Consider the following 18645-nt stretch of genomic DNA (forward strand, 5'->3'; position numbering starts at 1 on the left):
TTCTAAGAAGGAATGAGGCTAGAGAAAAACATGGTCTCCTTAAAGTGACGGCTACGTTTTTCTCAAGAAGTGAGAAAGGCTGCTAGAGAGAAGAGAAAGGACCCAAAGAAAACACTCGTCTTCACCTCCTTTCCCTCCTCCCTTTCCTCCTTTACCTCTACCTCTGTTTTCTATAAGCTCCTTTGTTTTCTGCACCTGGACTAGCTTTAGTCTGCCAGAAACTCCTCTGTAATGAATAAAAGGGACTAACTGTGAATAAAAGCTCTTATCTTTTGTACACTAGTGTCTCTGTTCATGAGTGGTTCTGGTAGAGTGGGATTGAGAAACAACAGGGCTGGTGTGGGTGTATTTCCTGTGCTGTGTGTACAGGGGGAAGAAATACAAACTGTCTGAGACACCAAAGTCTTATCTGCAGACTAGGTTCATTGGTAAAGACAGCAAAAATACACCTTTACTGCCCCCTGCTGGACCATAGACTGTCTGAAATATGAAGTTTTTCCAGAATGGAATAAATTGTTCATGCACAGCTCATTGGGAGAATGCGGGCTATATCAATATGAAACAAGAATGCAAGGCAGAGCAGGGTTCTTTAATATATTATTGGTTATTTTTCATCACAACTGTCATTATCATTTAAATACATCATGTGTAGATTTTCTGCAGGTAAGGAATGCATTTCATTATCTAGGATTTTATTTTTCCACCAATAACAGTTCCATGTAAACTTAAAAAAACAAAAGACATACAGTTGGGGAGAAAGCAATGACAAAATAGAAAAAATTAAAAGCAACAACCTTTAAAAACATCTAATCGGTGGGACGCTCCCGATTAAAAGCAATCAAGCTCAAGGATTTCAGGACCAATGCAGAAATGCACTCAGGACCTAAGTGTCTCTGTTGACTCATCCTGGCTATTTCAGGAGTGAAAACTGATTCCAGATCCAGATCAATTTGGGAGCAATGACAGGATGACTGTCATGACCTCTTGATGACTCAACACAGAATTGAGGACCTTAAGGGGCCTACCCAATTGGATGAAGCCAGGGCCTGCTTGGAGAAATATTGCTCTATCCTGATTGGTTCTGTAGCATTCTCAGGGTTCTCCAACGTCTAATTATTGCCATGAACACTACTGATCTCAGCAGTGGCATTGCTGGCCGTCAGTGCTGCTGTTTGACAACATGCTTTGTGAACAGTAAGGTTTGCATAAACATGTTCAGGTCATCTTCGCTGACTCTACTCTGATCCAAGTGATTCTGAGAAGACTGGAAGCAACATGTGGAGGAAGAAGGGGGAAAGCAGAGGCGTAAAAAAATAACATGAGTTGGGAAAAAAAGACAAATAGTGAACACAAAGGACATTTTGGCTACGATTACACTAAAGACCCTCCTCTCCTACAAAAACAGTACAGAGAATCAGTGTTAAGAAAATCAACGGTTTCCACCAAGGAATGGTATTACAGTAACTAACCGGCACTATCCATCTAATGTACAGTATACATACGCTACATAACACTGTGTGTGAGAGGGTTAGGGAGTTATCAAAACATCATTATGGTGGTTGGTTACAACATACTGGCATGACAAAGACAACTTCAGATCTTCAATTACAACCCTTGTCAGAGTTGACTAAACGCCTCCCAGTATCTTATACAGTACTTTATGACCTTCGGCTCACTCAAATTATGTCATATCTGAAATATTCATGTGAATCTTAGTTGATGGTCATTCCCCTGTTCTTCAATCACTGTCAGGTTTAATACTGTAATAAGGTAAATGGAGAATTGTGGACCTAACATTACCCATAGCTACCACAGTAAACTTGAAATATGAAATGACATAAATAGGATTTGTTATCTTAGAAGATGAGGACAAATGTGCAATAATGAAATCAAAACAGCCATACCAGTATCTAAAAAAAAAAAAGAAATACTTAACATTATCCTCCTTAAACTGGGCTTCACATCGCCAGCCATCCTTCCAGTTAACCAGGTGTCCTTTACTCGCATAGAAAAATAGCAGTCAGATCCAAAATAAAGAATAATACATATATAATATCTGATTAAATTAACCAACTTTGTACATAAATACATCAGAGCCCGAAGGTCAGAGTTCAGAGGTTAATGCTACATTGGCACGCCTGACCCGCCCAGCACCAAGTAGCTTCCTATGGGTCCTAAAGGTGCAGGAGTAAGAGGTGAAACTATCCCATAGAGATGGAAAGAGGCCTCATCATTGTATCCGTGCCATTATGGCAACTGTGACAGCTTCATTGAGGCAATCTCCATTTCAAAGTAGTCCATTTTCTTCTTCCCGATTGGCTGAACCCTCCTGATGACCTGGTTGCACGACTCCAACAGGGTCACCAGTAGGGATCGGTCAATGAAGTTGGAAGTCCCACCCAGTTGACTACATTAAAATGGTGGAAGCCCTCATGGCCCTGCTCATGCTAAAACAGCCTTTTGGCCACTAGAGGCCTCTATCATTCTCTATGAACTATCCAGATGAGATTCAACAACCTATCTACCTACCAAACAGGAGTGGTCAACTTAAGTTTCTCAAATCACTCTAAATAGATCACATTCCAATGGGTTAATTTACTAAAAGCCTCACCCTTATTAATATTTGGCTAAATAAAATATATATTATTTAATTTACCACAAGCAAAAAAATAACAGATGGACATTTGGTCTGATGGGCAGATTCAGAGTTGTCATTGAATGCAGAAGGACCCTCCGCCGCTAAACTACCAGTATCTATCATCATCTCCCACTATAAACATACTCAAGAGAGACTTGAAAAGAAAAAAAATAATTGCATTCTAAAATTAAATCACTCCCTGTGTTGTTAGGGAGGTGCCATCCTGATCCATGCATGTCTGTCTGTCAAGGCTCAGAATGTCATGTTCATTTCTCCCTCTCCTTACAAACCCCTCCCTATCGCAGTGTACATCTCTCCATTTACCTGTTGGGATTATATTCCTCTGTCACTGGTCAGAGGACTAGAGATCAAGAGATGAGAGAAAGGGGGGAGAAAACAAGCAACTCAAAAAAGAGGAAGACAAAGACATGAGAGAAAGAGCAGAGAAACTGGGTGGCAATATTGAACGGTAACAGTTCACTACGCTACTAAGGCACACTCACACAACACTACAATAAATAGGCCCTCCCAGACATCCAAATACCACAGTACTACCAGCAATCACAGCTTTTAGTGCCTGGGTTTGAGATATATTTCAATTGTTTACTTTTTTTCTGCAGGCATTCCAGTTGGACATCTGACCACAAACTGGACATGACAGGGCATTATGGGGAACGACTTAAGGATCCTACATGGATTTAGGATGTTCTATTTACATCCAATTGCACCCAATCTATAACTCCCACCTACTCTATGTCCACCAGCTTTAGTCTGATAAAAACTAAATCAAATAAAAAACTAAATGAGAAAACAGTTGTGTGATCTTGGGAGATCCATTGTGAACCACACAGACAATTCTCCAGTTGCAAAAGGAAACGTGTCCCATCTTAATTATTCAAACTCATTGATGAAGAAAGCATGGGGGGGTTGTATGGGGGGGGGGGGGGGGGGGCATGACCCCAGGGGCGCTAATAAAACCATGATCCAGATGTCTCCAAAATCATCCTGACTATATGTAGTCCTCAAGATGCACTGTACAGGAGGCCTTCTCCTTTTCTCTCTTTCGTTCCACTTCTGGGGGTCTTTTGTTTCCATGTCCTCTTTTTTTCCTTCCCTGTTTTCTTTCAGAAGGAATAACAGGATAAACTAGGCCGAATCTCTTGGTGCTGTGGCTCCATTCTTCTCTTCTGCCTCTCCTCCAGCTCTGTCCTTTTTCTTCCCCCCTTTCTCCTTTTTCTTCTCTTTCTCTGCCCGCTCCTTCTCTTTCTTCTGGCTCTCCTTGTCTGCTTTGTCCTTCTTCTCCTTCTCTTTCCTCTTCTCCTCCTCCTTCTCTTTCTTCTTGTCTTCCTTGCTCTTCTTCTTCTTCCTGTCATCCTCTCCTCCTGTAGCTGCTCCTCCTCCTCTCCCTCCGTCTGGGAACGGGGGCAGAGGGGTGTTGTTAGCGGTGGGTGATGGGATGGTGGGTGTGATCTGCTCAGAGGTGATTTTGGGGGAGAGGGTGTTGGGTGGTGTATGGTGTACTGGGGCTGATGCACCAGGCTGGCTCTGTGCTGAGGTCTTGGATGGGCCAGAAGAGGGGCCTTGACCAGACCCAACCAAAGGACTCTGAGAGGCAGGCGCCCTAGCTACAGAGCCACTAGACATGGGTGGTTTGTGGGCGGGGCCTCTGGGTGGGCTTGAAGCTGCCGCTGAGGGGTTCTGTCGCTGCATGGCCTCCATCCCAGAGGCCCCAGAGAAGGAGCCCTTCTTCTGAGAGAAGAAGGGAGTTTTGGACTTGCGGAAGCCGGGGAGGGAGAGCAGGCTGGAGGAGGCCCTGAGGGGCCCTGGAGGGGGGATGGACCCCAGGAAGGAGAAGCTACCCCCGGAGCTGATGGCGGAGGCCCGACGCTTGTGCTCGTGGATGTCCCGTGTCCCGTGGAGCCTTCGGACAGGCTGGTGGGTCAGTTCGCCCCTGGACTCCCTCCACTTCCTTACCTGAATACTGCACTCCCTCTCGATCAGAGCCTCGGTCACCGCCAGGGACACCACCTACACACAGACAGAGACATACAGAGGAAGTCATCAAACCAGATCTAGACACAGACAGTGAAACGTCAGTTGACTCATTTGACTCGTGTAAATGAGTCAGAGTAGGAGTATGTTTAGAACACGTGTATGTGTGTGTGTATGTCTGTGTGTGTATACACTGTTTACAGTCTCACCTCCTGCACCAATAGGTCCTCTTTGACAGACTCAGGTGGGATGTTCCTGAGGCGCTCCATGGTTTCGTACATGCCCTGGACCTCCCGCAGTTTATCCACAGAGCCAAGCATCTGCTTGAGCAGCACCAGGCCCACACGGAACACTATCTTCACTCCTAGAAAACAGCACAGTTAGACAATAGTTAGCCACAGCATCATGTGCACTGGGTGTGTGTGTGTGTGAGTGTCTTACCCTCACAGAAGAACATGTCCCACACACGTAGCACACAGGACCACGGCAGGGTGCGTGAGAAGACACACATGAACCACTCGGTCATGTAGAGAATGGGGTCTATCTTAAACTTCTTCAGGTGACGGTAGGCCATGGGACAGACACGACGTAGCAGAGAGAAGAAGATCTCTCCATCCAACTGGATTGCTTCCTAAAAGAATGAGGAGTCGTCTCAATGTACACCAAAGAAGAAGATAGTGTGTGTGTTCGTTCATTTACTCACCAATCCAGCGCTATAATATCCAGGCAGGTACGTCTCACAGATCTGCACCAGACACCAGAAGGCATGCTGCAATTTGGTAATAAACACATACCACATTATAAACACCTAGCCCCATCCCACTACTTCATCATTCTATAACATTGTTCCCATTCCCCTCCACAGTCCCCCTCCCTGTGTCCCCCAGCAGCCCCTCACCTCAGCAGGCATGTGCATGAGCAGGACAGCAGCCACCGGGGCCTGGGCCTGGCAGTATCCCTCTTCAGGTCTGTACACTGTGTAGGCTTTCAGTACCCGGTACAGATCCTGCTGCCTGGAGGCCACACCAGAAGAGATCAGACAGTTAGCACACAAAGTACATTTTTATTGTACATGTCAGTGTGCTCTACATGGACTGAACAAATCCTATTATACGTCAGTACAGCATGGTCATTTACCCGTGTCCACCGCGAGCAGCAAACATCTCATGGAAGGGGAACTGTCTATGCAGGTCCTTCTCTATAATGTCCAACCATTTAGGGTCTCCCTGCTCCCTCTCCAACTCCTACAGAGATTAAGAGAGAAAGAAATGTTCAGAGCATTTCTAATTGAGCAACGTATCTAGTTGGAGCAGCATAATATGGAACAGGACTGAGTATAACTAGGCCTTTAACAAAGCATGTCTGTGTCAGAGTGAAAGCAGAGAAAAGGAAGGAAAAGGGTTTATCTGATATGATCTGTCTAGACCCCCAGGTCTGTGAAGGTAGACCCAGCCAGGCTGGATTACTGCCCAGGATAAGAGGCTTAGAGCTGGGGAGGTCTCTGCGCCCCCTAATAAACACCCCTGGAGATCTAACTGGTCTAACGAGCCACAACTCCTCCCCATCGCATTAACTTCTGTTCCAGTTAGTCTGTCTACCTAGAGGTCACTGAAGAACTTCTGTACTCATATACGTTCTTTGATTACAATGACATTTTGACTACAATGACCCTAAATAGAGGCTGTAGGAATGATGGCCTCGGATTTGAATGGGTGAAGAGTACATAGTGAAACGTTTGTCTTTTTTGAGTGTCTGCTTCACAATAGACATGTTTTGCATAGTGGAAGTGTGAGTAAGAAGACAGAAAGGGTGTGGGTTAGCAGCAGTACCTCAAATTTGCCGGGGTTGGAGTCCAGGAGCTCCTTGCTGTTGGAGAGCAGCTGCCAGGCTTTAGCCCTGAGAGAAGAGGGGATCCCCTTCCTACAGCGCAACTTCACCTGGAACACACACATACACTTATGTTATACACACATACAATGTATGTAATAGATACACAATCTCATACCATACATAGACAGTTGTAGCTATGTACCTTTTGGAAGCGTCTTGAGACCCATTTGTCCCAATTGTTGAACATGTCCAGCCATTTCAGCTCTCTCTGCCGTGCTACATCAACTCTGATGTCCTTATCACTGTAACACATGGAGAAAGAGTTAACATAAACACCAAGACACACATGCATGTCAACCACACTGGGCAGTAAGAAAGTGTATTTATTGCTTTCCAGGGATTTTTCTGCCATTGAAATCCTTGGGCGGGGCACCTAATTATTATTTTTTATATATAATTGAAATACACTGCTCAAAAAAATAAAGGGAACACTTAAACAACACAATGTAACTCCAAGTCAATCACACTTCTGTGAAATCAAACTGTCCACTTAGGAAGCAACACTGATTGACAATACATTTCACATGCTGTTGTGCAAATGGAATAGACAAAAGGTGGAAATTATAGGCAATTAGCAAGACACCCCCAATAAAGGAGTGGTTCTGCAGGTGGTGACCACAGACCACTTCTCAGTTCCTATGCTTCCTGGCTGATGTTTTGGTCACTTTTGAATGCTGGCGGTGCTTTCACTCTAGTGGTAGCATGAGACGGAGTCTACAACCCACACAAGTGGCTCAGGTAGTGCAGCTCATCGAGGATGGCACATCAATGCGAGCTGTGGCAAGAAGGTTTGCTGTGTCTGTCAGCGTAGTGTCCAGAGCATGGAGGCGCTACCAGGAGACAGGCCAGTACATCAGGAGACGTGGAGGAGGCCATAGGAGGGCAACAACCCAGCAGCAGGACCGCTACCTCCGCCTTTGTGCAAGGAGGAGCAGGAGGAGCACTGCCAGAGCCCTGCAAAATGACCTCCAGCAGGCCACAAATGTGCATGTGTCTGCTCAAACGGTCAGAAACAGACTCCATGAGGGTGGTATGAGGGCCCGACGTCCACAGGTGGGGGTTGTGCTTACAGCCCAACACCGTGCAGGACGTTTGGCATTTGCCAATTCGCCACTGGCGCCCTGTGCTCTTCACAGATGAAAGCAGGTTCACACTGAGCACGTGACAGAATCTGGAGACGCCGTGGAGAACGTTCTGCTGCCTGCAACATCCTCCAGCATGACCGGTTTACCGGTGGGTCAGTCATGGTGTGGGGTGGCATTTCTTTGGGGGGCCGCACAGCCCTCCATGTGCTCGCCAGAGGTAGCCTGACTGCCATTAGGTACCGAGATGAGATCCTCAGACCCCTTGTGAGACCATATGCTGGTGCGGTTGGCCCTGGGTTCCTCCTAATGCAAGACAATGCTAGACCTCATGTGGCTGGAGTGTGTCAGCAGTTCCTGCAAGAGGAAGGCATTGATGCTATGGACTGGCCCGCCCCTTCCCCAGACCTGAATCCAATTGAGCACATCTGGGACATCATGTCTCACTCCATCCACCAACGCCACGTTGCACCACAGACTGTCCAGGAGTTGGCGGATGCTTTAGTCCAGGTCTGGGAGGAGATCCCTCAGGAGACCATCCGCCACCTCATCAGGAGCATGCCCAGGCGTTGTAGGGAGGTCATACAGGCACGTGAAGGCCAAACACACACTACTGAGCCTCATTTTGACTTGTTTTAAGGACATTACATCAAAGTTGGATCAGCCTGTAGTGTGGTTTTCCACTTTAATTTTGAGTGTGACTCCAAATCCAGACCTCCATGGGTTGATAAATTTGATTTCCATTGATAATTTGTGTGATTTTGTTGTCAGCACATTCAACTATGTAAAGAAAAAAGTATTTAATAAGAATATTTCATTCATTCAGATCTAGGATGTGTTATTTTAGTGTTCCCTTTATTTTTTTGAGCAGTGTATATTTTCAGGATGGATAAACGCTTCCACTGTCAACGTAAACAATTTAAACCAGATCGGATTACTGAGACTGCCAATGTTTGTCCTCCATTGGGCAGCACTTACACTGGTGCTAAGTGTCTGGATGATTCCTTTCCTCTGGATGAGGAGAGCGTGTGGAGAGCACAGCAGAATGATGCCGCCATCATGGCTATCCACAAGAGTCTGTCTGAAGAAGACTCGAAGAGTCGCTTCAATTAGAAGTTCAGGATAAAGTGTATCGGAAAAACTCCAAGAGGAGATGGAACACATAGCACCCATTACCACGTCTTCATCCCCTCTACATTGACTGACCAGATGATCCAAGCTTATCATGCCAACCCCATGAGTGGCCATCTTGGAGTTTACAAGACCTACCGAAGATTACAGGAGGTGGCTTACGGGTTGACACCAAGAAGTTTGTACAGCAGTGGGAAGTCTGCCAGAAATACAAACCAGACATGCCTGAAAACTGCAGCAGACATGGTGAACCATGCCAATGAAGTGCTGGGAATTTACCTCATGGGACCTTTTCCTCCCAACCGGGAAGGAATTTTTATTGGTGGTAGTGGACTACCACACACACACTGGTTGGAGTTGTTTCCCCTCCGCAAAGCCACTGCATCCGCCATTGCTCTAGGGGGGTCTTAGGGGGGTCTTAACCAAATTCGGGATTCCAGACCAAATTCTCTCTGACTGAGGTCCGCAGTTCATATCAGGAATCTACAAAGAGCTCAGTACCTACCGGGGTGTAGCTGGCAAGCTGACAATGGCCTACCATCCTCAGACAAACCTGATTGAGAGGGTAAACCGCACCTTGAAGGAGATGATTGCTTCATTCGAGGGGCAGGGGGGGGGGTCAGCACACAAGGTGGGATCAGCATCTTCCTGAGTTTCGCTTTGCACTGAAATCCGCAGGCCAGTAGATTTGGGGTCACTCTCGCCGAACTCCACTTGGGAAGACCACTAAAAGGTCAGATGGACAGGGTCTTGCAAAGTTCCAACGTTTCACCTGACTGCCCCGCATTTGATGCAGTCCAGCATCACCACACCTTGCTAGCCAGAGTGGAGGCCAGCAGAATCAAAGCCAAACAACGACAGGTCAGAAACTATTACAAACATAGACGAGAGTTTACCACCACATGCTGGTGTCTGGGTCCGTTATCATCTGTCAAAGGCTTCCAAACAGTTCACTGCCAAGCTAGCTTCAAGATGGAAAGATCCATACCGTGTGGTGCAGCAGTTGGGGCCGGTGAACTACTTCGTCTGTTTGGAGGACACTTGGGAAGATGTCAGGACGGTGCATGTTGTTGACCTAAAGCCCTGCTACCCTACTGCAGAGGAGGCAACAACACCTGCAGGAACTCTTCTTGGAGGGGGACTTCCCTGGTTTAGTGTCGGAGGAATCTGACCCTGCCAAAACCTGCATCCTCTGTTTCTACAGGCTTTGGCGAAATCCTGCACGGCGCCTTCACCATGCCCTGCCACTTTAAGAGCGCATCAGCAGTCAGGTAGGAGGAAATAACGACAGCTCTTCCGGCTCTCTGTGAAGAGCTCTCGGTTGGCGCGGCAGTTTGACAGTGTGTACAACTCTGCAGAAGTATTGTTAATTTTCAGCATGCTTAGTTGTAAAGTGTTTAAGTCGATCACTGGTGTTACCGGTCTAGGTCGTGGTTGTAATCTTTTGGGAACGCTCCTGTCATTGTTAGCATGGAGTAGTAACAACATTGTTGCAAAGCTTTGAAAAACAAACCATCAGGTGTATCAGACAGATAGACAGTGTTACTGCAAGCCCCCCCCCCTCTCATATTCCCTCTATCGCTCCTGTGCTTTTTACTGCAGCAGACTTTCTTTTTATCCTAGATGCTCCTTGAGATGTTCAGTGTCGTTGGACTATTAGTTCCCTGCCATTCATATTTGGTTTGACATTTTAGTTATTGTTTATTGTTGTTTGAACTGTATTGATTTTGTGTGGGACTATTTACATTTGGCCAAGAAGATTTTGGGACATTTTAAGGCCTTCTTTGTATTGTCTATGAACACACACTCCACACACCCATTCACACCGCCCCCCTCTGAGGTAATGCAGAATATTGCAAATCATCTAATGTTGATGACTGGGTTCTTTCTTGTCAATTGTTTCTATGAAGTTACCGTTAAATTGCTCTGCCATTATTATTGGTTGGGTTACCCCTGTGCTGTGGCATGTGTTTTATATGGTGTCTTATCTTTTCTCTCCACTGGCTATCTGGCAAACAGGCTACACTCTAGGCAGTCTTCTGCTGATGTGTGTGGGTGGGTCTGGTAGAGGTACTTTATCCTACTCTTTTCCTTTCAGCAGGGTTAATACCTGCCTGGCGCCGAAACAAAATCTTTATCTTTACTAGAGGTCGACCGATTACTCGGAATGGCCGATTAATTAGGGCCGATTTCAAGTTTTCATAACAAATCGGTAATCGGCATTTTTGGACACCGATCACGGCCGATTACATTGCACTCCACGAGGAGACTGCGTGGCAGGCTGACTACCTGTTATGCGAGTGCAGCAAGGAGCCAAGGTAAGGTGCTAGCTAGCATTAAAAGCATCTTATAAAAAACAATCAATCTTAACATAATCACTAGTTAACTACACATGGTTGATGATATTACTAGTTCATCTAGCTTGTCCTGCGTTGCATACAATCGATGCGGTGCCTGTTAATTTATCATTGAATCATAGCCTACTTTGCCAAACGGGTGATTTAACAAGCGCATTCGCTAAAAAAGCACCGTCGTTGCACCAATGTGTACCTAACCATAAACATCAACTCCTTTCTTAAAATCAATACACAAGTATATATTTTTAAACCTGCATATTTAGTTAATATTGCCTGCTAACATGAATTTATTTTAACTAGGGAAATTATGTCACTTCTCTTGCGTTCTGTGCAACAGAGTCAGGGTATATGCAGCAGTTTGGGCCACCTGGCTCGTTGCGAACTGTGTGAAGACTATTCCTAACAAAGACAGCCAACTTCGCCAAACGGGGATGATATAACAAAAGTGCATTTGCGAAAAAAGCACAATCGTTGCACGAATGTACCTAACCATAAACATCAATGCCTTTCTTAAAATCAATACACAGAAGTATATTTTATTAAACCTGCATATTTAAGTTAAGAAATCCAGGTTAACAGGCAATATTAAATTAGGGAAATTGTGTCACTTCTCCTGCGTTAATTGCACGCAGAGTCAGGGTATAGCAACAGTTTGGGCCGCCTGGCTCGTTGCGAACTAATTTGCCAGAATTTTACGTAATTATGACATAACATTGAAGGTTGTGCAATGTAACAGGAATATTTAGACTTATGGATGCCATCCGTTAGATAAAATACGGAACGGTTCCGTATTTCACTGAAAGAATAAACGTTTTGTTTTCGAAATGATAGTTTCCGGATTTGACCATATTTTTTAAAACTTTATTTATCCATTATTTTACCACGTAAGTTGACTGAGAACACGTTCTCATTTACAGCAACGACCTGGGGAATAGTTACAGGCGAGAGGGGGGTGAATGAGCCAATTGTAAACTGGGGATTATTAGGTGACCGTGATGGTTTGAGGGCCAGATTGGGAATTTAGTATTAATGACCTAAGGCTCGTATTTGTGTGTGATATGTTATAATTAAGGATATGATTTGATAGAGCAGTCTGGCTGAGCGGTGGTAGGCAGCAGCAGGCTTGTAAGCATTCATTCAAAAAGCACTTTCGTTCGTTTGCCAGCAGCTCTTCGCTGTGCTTCAAGCATTGAGCTGTTTAAGACTTCAAGCCTATCAACTCCCGAGATTAGGCTGGTGTAACCGATGTGAAATGGCTAGCTAGTTAGCGGTGGGCGCGCTAATAGCGTTTCAAATCGGTGACGTCACTCGCTCTGAGACCTTGAAGTAGTTGTTCCCCTTGCTCTGCAAGAGCCGAGGCTTTTGTGGAGCGATGGGGAACGATGCTTCGTGGGTAACTTTTGTGATGTGTTCCTGGTTCGAGCCCAGGTAGGGGTGAGGAGAGGGATGGAAGCTATACTGTTACACTGGCAATACTAAAGTGCCTATAAGAACATCCAATAGTCAAAGGTATATGAAATACAAATGGTATAGAGAGAAATAGTTCTATAATTCCTATAATAACTACAACCTAAAACTTCTTACCTGGGAAAATTGAAGACTCATGTTAAAAGGAACCACCAGCTTTCCATATGTTCTCATGTTCTGAGCAAGGAACTTAAACGGTAGCTTTTTTACATGGCACATATTGCATTTTTACTTTCTTCTCCAACACTTTGTTTTTGCATTATTTAAACCAAATTGAACATGTTTGATTATTTATTTGAGGCTAAATTGATTTTATTGACGTATTATATTAAGTTCAATTCAGTATTGTTGTAATTGTCATTATTACAAATAAACACATTTTAAAAATTAGGCCGATTAATCGGTATCGGCTTTTTTTGGTGCTCCAATAATCGATATCGGCGTTGAAAAATCATAATCGGTTGACCTCTAATCTTTACCCCGCTCTAACAATAACGCTACAAAGTACGTACAAAAGATAATGGACCTATATATATATATATATATATATATTTTTTTTAATAATAGAATCTTTGAGAACTAAAATCATAAAAATAAAAGCTAAACCAATTAATTGAACAGTATTAACTTTGTTATTATGTTTGAGCAAAAGAACACAGCATTAGACATGGCAAAATGCATATAATTGCAGGTAATTCACCTTAAACTGCAAAAATGTTCTCGGCTCCAAGGCAGAATATGTAGAAACGCAGGAAATTAGCAACATTTTCTCTCAGTTCCATGGCAGAATATGTAGAATTGCATGAAAGTAGATTTAAAACAGCAAAAATGTCTCTCAGTGCCACGGAGAAGTTTGGAGAATTGCAGGAAATTGTCTTAAAAATTATAAAGAATTGGGGGCCTCTAAAATTCAGCCCCACTGATGGGCTGACTGCGCCCATTGTCACGACCCCTGCCATGCCCACCACTTAAGCACATTTTTTAATCCAGAAGAAAAACCTGTTATCTAAATATGGATATCCTAAGATTGGACGCAGCCACAGGGTCATGTTCATTCAGTAGATTCCAAACAGGAGCAATAGTTGTTTTAAATGGAAGCTGTGCGACCTGAGCTTCTTTAAAAGGAATACCGTACTCATCTACAGATTTATAATATACTTCATATTATATGCTCATTTACAATATTTCTGTCCTACACTACTCTCTCACACACAGACACCCTTTGATAACGACACTGAAAGGGAACAGGTTTAATCAATAGCAAACTAAATCAATAAAACAGAAAACAGAAGAGGAAGTTCACTTAGAGAGACTGTCCGAGGGGAGGGGCAAGATACGTTCTCCAGAAAGAGAGGGAAATGAGTGGCTGCGCGAGGCACAGTCAGTACATATTGTGTCACAAAAGCACTCTCAGCACTATCTATCTGAGTCACACAAAGGAGAGATGAAGGACAGACCGATAAGTTTAGAGTGGATATAGGGAAGACTGGACAGAAAGGGTGGGGAGGGAGAGATCACTTAGGGCAAGCTGGGTGACTCAGAAAAGATGTCCAAGCCAGGAAAGACGGTTGATTGTCAAAGACTCCAGCCACCCAAGTCATAGAGTTCTCTCTGCTACCGCACGGCAGGCGGTACCGGAGCACCAAGTCTGGGACCAAAAGCTCCGTAACAGCTTCTACCTGCTGAACAGTTAATCAAATGGCTACCCGGAGTATTTGCATTGACCCCCTTTTTTTTAATGATACGTTTTTGCACTGACTCTCTTGCACAGACTCTATGTACACTCACACATACTACACTGACATTCCAACACACACACATGCACATTGACACTACACATATCCCTTCACATTATGCTTCTGCTACTCTCTGTTTAGATCTATGCATAGTCACTTTACCCCTACCTACATGTACATATTACCTCAAACCCCTGCACATTGACTCGGTACCCTTTGTATATAACCTCATTATTGTTATTTTATTGTGTTACTATTTTTCCTTTAGTTTATTTAGCAAATGTTTTACTTTTTACTCTGCACTGTTGGTTAAGGACTAGTAAGTAAGCCTTTTACGGTAAGGTCTACTACACCTGTTGTAGTCGGCACATGTGACAAATATACCTTTCTTTAAGAGAGAAAAAAACAAACCAGTGTAATTGCCCATCTACAGTCAGAGTGAAGACACAATAGATTAGTATTTGACATGGGTGTGTGCATAGAGTGAGGGTGTGTTTTTGTTTTACCATGCCCACCTGCCCTCGCTGTACTGGTTCCCGCCGAGGAAGCCATATTTGTCAGTGCGTCTGACAGCCAGGCCGTTGATCTCTGAGTCTGACCCAATAGAGCTTCCATCCTCCCCCAGGCCAGACAGAGAGTCCAGGGTCCCTGACATCATGCTGGCTGACTCAAGGTAGCTGAGGGTGTCTGGGGCTGGAACTCTGGGGTAGGGCAGGGAGAGGGAGACAGGTTCCTGGATCACTGGAGGGCTGGGGTGCCCTGCTCTGGAGGGGGTGTTGGGTAGCTCTGCCCTTCTGGGAGATTGGCTTGAGGTCTCAGGTATGGGAGACAGGCTGGGGGTGTCCAGTTTGGGATGGGGGTGAGGGTTTTGGCTTTCTTTTGGTGGCTGAGGATGTTGTGCTTCAGGGGCTGCAGCTGCTGCTGTTTGGGTAGAGTCTGGAGGAGGGGGAGTGTGAGTGGGGGCAGGAGGAGGAGGAGATTGCACCATGGACTGAGGCTGAGCATAATCAGTAGCAGGATTAGTGTTCACAGTGACATGAACACTGGGGTAGAGATTAGGGGTGAGATTAAGACAAGAGGAGGGGCTGGTAGTCTGCTGTGTTACCCCCTGTACCTCTTGCTCACTGTGGGCCTGTGTAGGGCACTCTGAGGGGCCATTTAACAACTCCTTGCCCCCTGGGTTACTCAGTTCCTGCTTTACAGCCAACACTGGGCTGGCCCCTGCCTCCATGTCTGTCTCCTTCACTCCCTCCCTCTGCCGCAATGCTACATCTACAGGTGGGATGGCAGGAGTATCTAGGGCTATTACAGGTACGGGGGCAGGTCTCTCTGGGGGTATTAGAGGTGGGGGCACTGGAGTCTCTGGAGTTAACGCTGATGAGACGCGTTTGGGGGGACTCGGTGGAGGTCCTCTCCCCCCTCTCTTGGGAGACTTGGGAGAAGGAGGGTGAGAAGGAAGCGTCTCTCCTGGTACAGTTAATGTCAGAGAAGCTTTGTCACCGTACAGAGAGGACTTGGGGACGGGGTACTCCTTAGGGGGCTCTGGGGTGGTGCTGCTGGGAGGAGGGGGGGCAGTAGAGGGTATGGGGAAGGAGGGGGCAGCATGTGTGTCACCTATAGCTGGAGGTGAGGGGATTAGGGCGGAGATTTCGGCCATGGCGCCTCCTTATTTTCTCCTTGACAGATGGAAAGAAGACAGAAAGGTTTCATGAGAAACCAAAGTTAACAGAACTCTTAATCATGATTACATGGAAACAACCTCTCCACATTTCCATAGTGTATTCGAGTAAATTATGTTAGACTGATGATAATAAATAATACTGAGGCCATCAGTCCCTGCCCCACTCTTTTCAGACAAGTTTTTCACAACAACAAAAAAGTCCTTGCTGACACAATGTTAAATGAAGAAGTTGGCTGTATATTTCAAAATCAAGGACATTATTTGAGAGATAGGCTAATGCCCAAAGCTTTATTGGCAGAATTGCAGTTTTGAATAGTGGGGAAGATTCTAATAACAGACAATGAAAATCAGATAAAAATAAACAAACACAGTTCCCTATATCTGAAAGAGGACATTGGACACGCATTACACACCTACCTCCTACTCTATGTCTTCTATTTGATATTTAGTTAGTGGACATGGATTTTTCAAATTATTGCCCATTGGGGTATTTTCAACAAGCACCATCTCCACAATAAAGTAACAATACAGTAATAGGTAGAATTATGCATGTCTATCTGAGGTTTTACTTAATGTTGTTCAATATGATGATTTGACCTGTGTTATTTACTTCACCCAAACCCACCTCTCCATTTCTGCCCAATATCTATCCAGTGTCATCGAACACTGAAAATCCACGGACAATCTACAGAGCTAGATGTTGACAATGACATGTCTACAATTCAAATACATTGTAGAATACATTCATTCAAAAGACTGCCTGGCCCTAACAATCAACTCAGGTGTGGCCACAAACACTATCACGTGCATACACTAACAAGCACAACAGTCAGACAAAATTACCTTCGCTAGCAACCACCGATACAGTACCTTATTTCTTCTACCAAGATTACGGACAACATATTTATATTCCGCTTATCTAAACAGGTTGGTTTGCTAACTCGCGACAGCCAACACGCTAACTACCTAGCTACTATAGCTACCTAAAAACGAACGATTGTGTTTTCATATCCTCTCGAGGCCTCATTCAAAGCGACACAACTTCCCGATTCAACCACAGGAAAATTATATTGTTGCCTAACAGGTATCTTAGTTTTCTAGTTAACTAATGGTCCACTCCCCTCCCTGTCGCTGGGGCCCTGCCTGACCATTGGGTCCACGGCCTTGCCCATCCGCTTCCCTCGCTATAAACTCGCTCGTGTAAACTTACCCACGGCCCGCGTGTCTACGTGATCCGTCCGCCTGGACGCCCAGGGCAGGGGGTTTGTCCGCGGGCCCCCCACAGCTCCAGTCCGCTAAGCTCCTCCGTTCAATGAAAGCACGACAATGAGAAGCTGGACTGTCCAGGCAACAAAAGGCAAATAAATAGATAACGGCTGAGCAGGTTAGGAGGCGCAATGTCCCCCAAAACTAGCTAGCTAGTTAGCCTAGCTTGCTGGCTAATGATGTTAGGCGGGTGTTGTTAACCTAGCTGTCTGGGTTACTCTCTGACATAACTGCAGAGAGTTTAAATCTTACAAATGTATATCATTTTACGACCAAATGGTATTCCTTTCTCCCAAACTGTCCTTCACAATCAGCGTGGTCGTGCTGCTGCTAGACATTTAGCACAAATCGCCTGCATTTCCTACTGCTGACAGCCACGTGCGCGCTCCTGTTAGTGCGATCGGGCACTCACACGTATAGGTATAATCGGGACCATCTGTCAACATGAGTGCAGAACATGGCAAAGCAAATAATAATATCAGGTTAAACTAGAACTAAGTACATAGTATTTGTATCAAATAATCTTTCATTTTCAAATATGTTGTTGAATCTGTATATGCACCATTTGGTTGAACCAAACTACCCTCAGTTTTTTCACTGTAGCATACATTTGCCGGATTGTCGCTGTCTCTCAGTACTCTGCTTCCCTCTGCTGTTGGTATAAGGCCATTACTTTTTATAAGGCCATTACTTTTTATACCAACTTCCCTACGATTTAACAGCAGGTAGCACAATACTTTAAGACCAGTATGAGACTAGTAGGTGGCATAAGATATTAACACGTTGTAAAACATACTCAGTCGAGTAGCAGCAGTGTAAAAACAATGGGGGGGGGGTCAATGTAAATAGTCCGGGTGGCCATTTTATAAATTGTTCAGCAGTCTTATGGCTCAGCAGTCTTTTGGTACCCTTTCCCAGATCTGTGCATCGACACAATCCTGTCTCGGGCAATTCCTTCGACCTCATGACTTGGTTTTTGTTCTGACATGCACTGTGAATTGTGGGACCTTATATTGACAGGTGTGTGCCTTTCCAAACCATGGCCAATCAATTGAATTTACCCCAGGTGGACTCCAATCAAGTTGTAGAACCATCTCAAGGATGATCAATGGAAATAGGATGCACCGCAGCTCAATTTCGAGTCTCATACAAAAGGTTTGAATACTTATGTAAATAATGTATTTTTTATTTTTAATAAATGTGCACAATATTCAAAAAATCGGATTTTGCTTTGCCATTATGGGGTATTGTGTGTAGATTGATGAGGGGGAAAAGTATTTAATCAATTTTAGAATAAGGCTGTAACGTAACAAAATGTGGAAAAAGGGAAAGGATCTGAATACTTTCCAGATGCACTGTACATTTGACAGTAGTACCATATACAACAGAGGAGGCTGGTGGGAAG

The 18645-nt window shown here is 44.8% G+C and overlaps 1 protein-coding gene across 2 annotated transcripts; it reads right to left on the reverse strand.

Annotated features, from left to right (window-relative positions):
* Positions 1-568: 568 nt before the first annotated feature.
* On the reverse strand, positions 569-17597 carry LOC120040503 (TBC1 domain family member 10A-like). Of its 2 annotated transcripts, none has more exons than XM_038985623.1 (10): positions 17185-17597; positions 14800-15969; positions 6663-6762; positions 6460-6567; positions 5768-5874; positions 5529-5643; positions 5334-5399; positions 5072-5261; positions 4840-4994; positions 569-4666 (listed from the first exon to the last, which is right to left on the reverse strand). In XM_038985623.1, exons 2-10 carry the CDS (start codon positions 15948-15950, stop codon positions 3785-3787), a joined length of 2874 nt encoding a protein of 957 aa, XP_038841551.1. In that variant the 5' UTR covers positions 15951-15969; positions 17185-17597; the 3' UTR covers positions 569-3784. The 2 variants fall into 2 exon arrangements, with proteins under 2 accessions (XP_038841551.1, XP_038841557.1); XM_038985629.1 differs by having other exon boundaries at positions 3785-4666; positions 14809-15969.
* Positions 17598-18645: the final 1048 nt, after the last annotated feature.

The sequence above is a fragment of the Salvelinus namaycush genome, chromosome 3 (assembly GCF_016432855.1).
Source record: "Salvelinus namaycush isolate Seneca chromosome 3, SaNama_1.0, whole genome shotgun sequence".
NCBI classification, from domain to species: Eukaryota; Metazoa; Chordata; class Actinopteri; order Salmoniformes; family Salmonidae; genus Salvelinus; species Salvelinus namaycush.

Coding starts and splice junctions, on each gene's coding strand:
- LOC120040503 (XM_038985623.1), bottom strand. CDS start 15,950: ATGGCCGAAATCTCCGCCCTAATCCCCTCACCTCCAGCTATAGGTGAC. Junction 6,763..14,799: donor AGCGAGGGCAGGTGGGCATG/GTAAAACAAAAA, acceptor CATGTGTTACAG/TGATAAGGACATCAGAGTTG. Junction 5,644..5,767: donor GCTGCTCGCGGTGGACACGG/GTAAATGACCAT, acceptor TGTGGCCTCCAG/GCAGCAGGATCTGTACCGGG.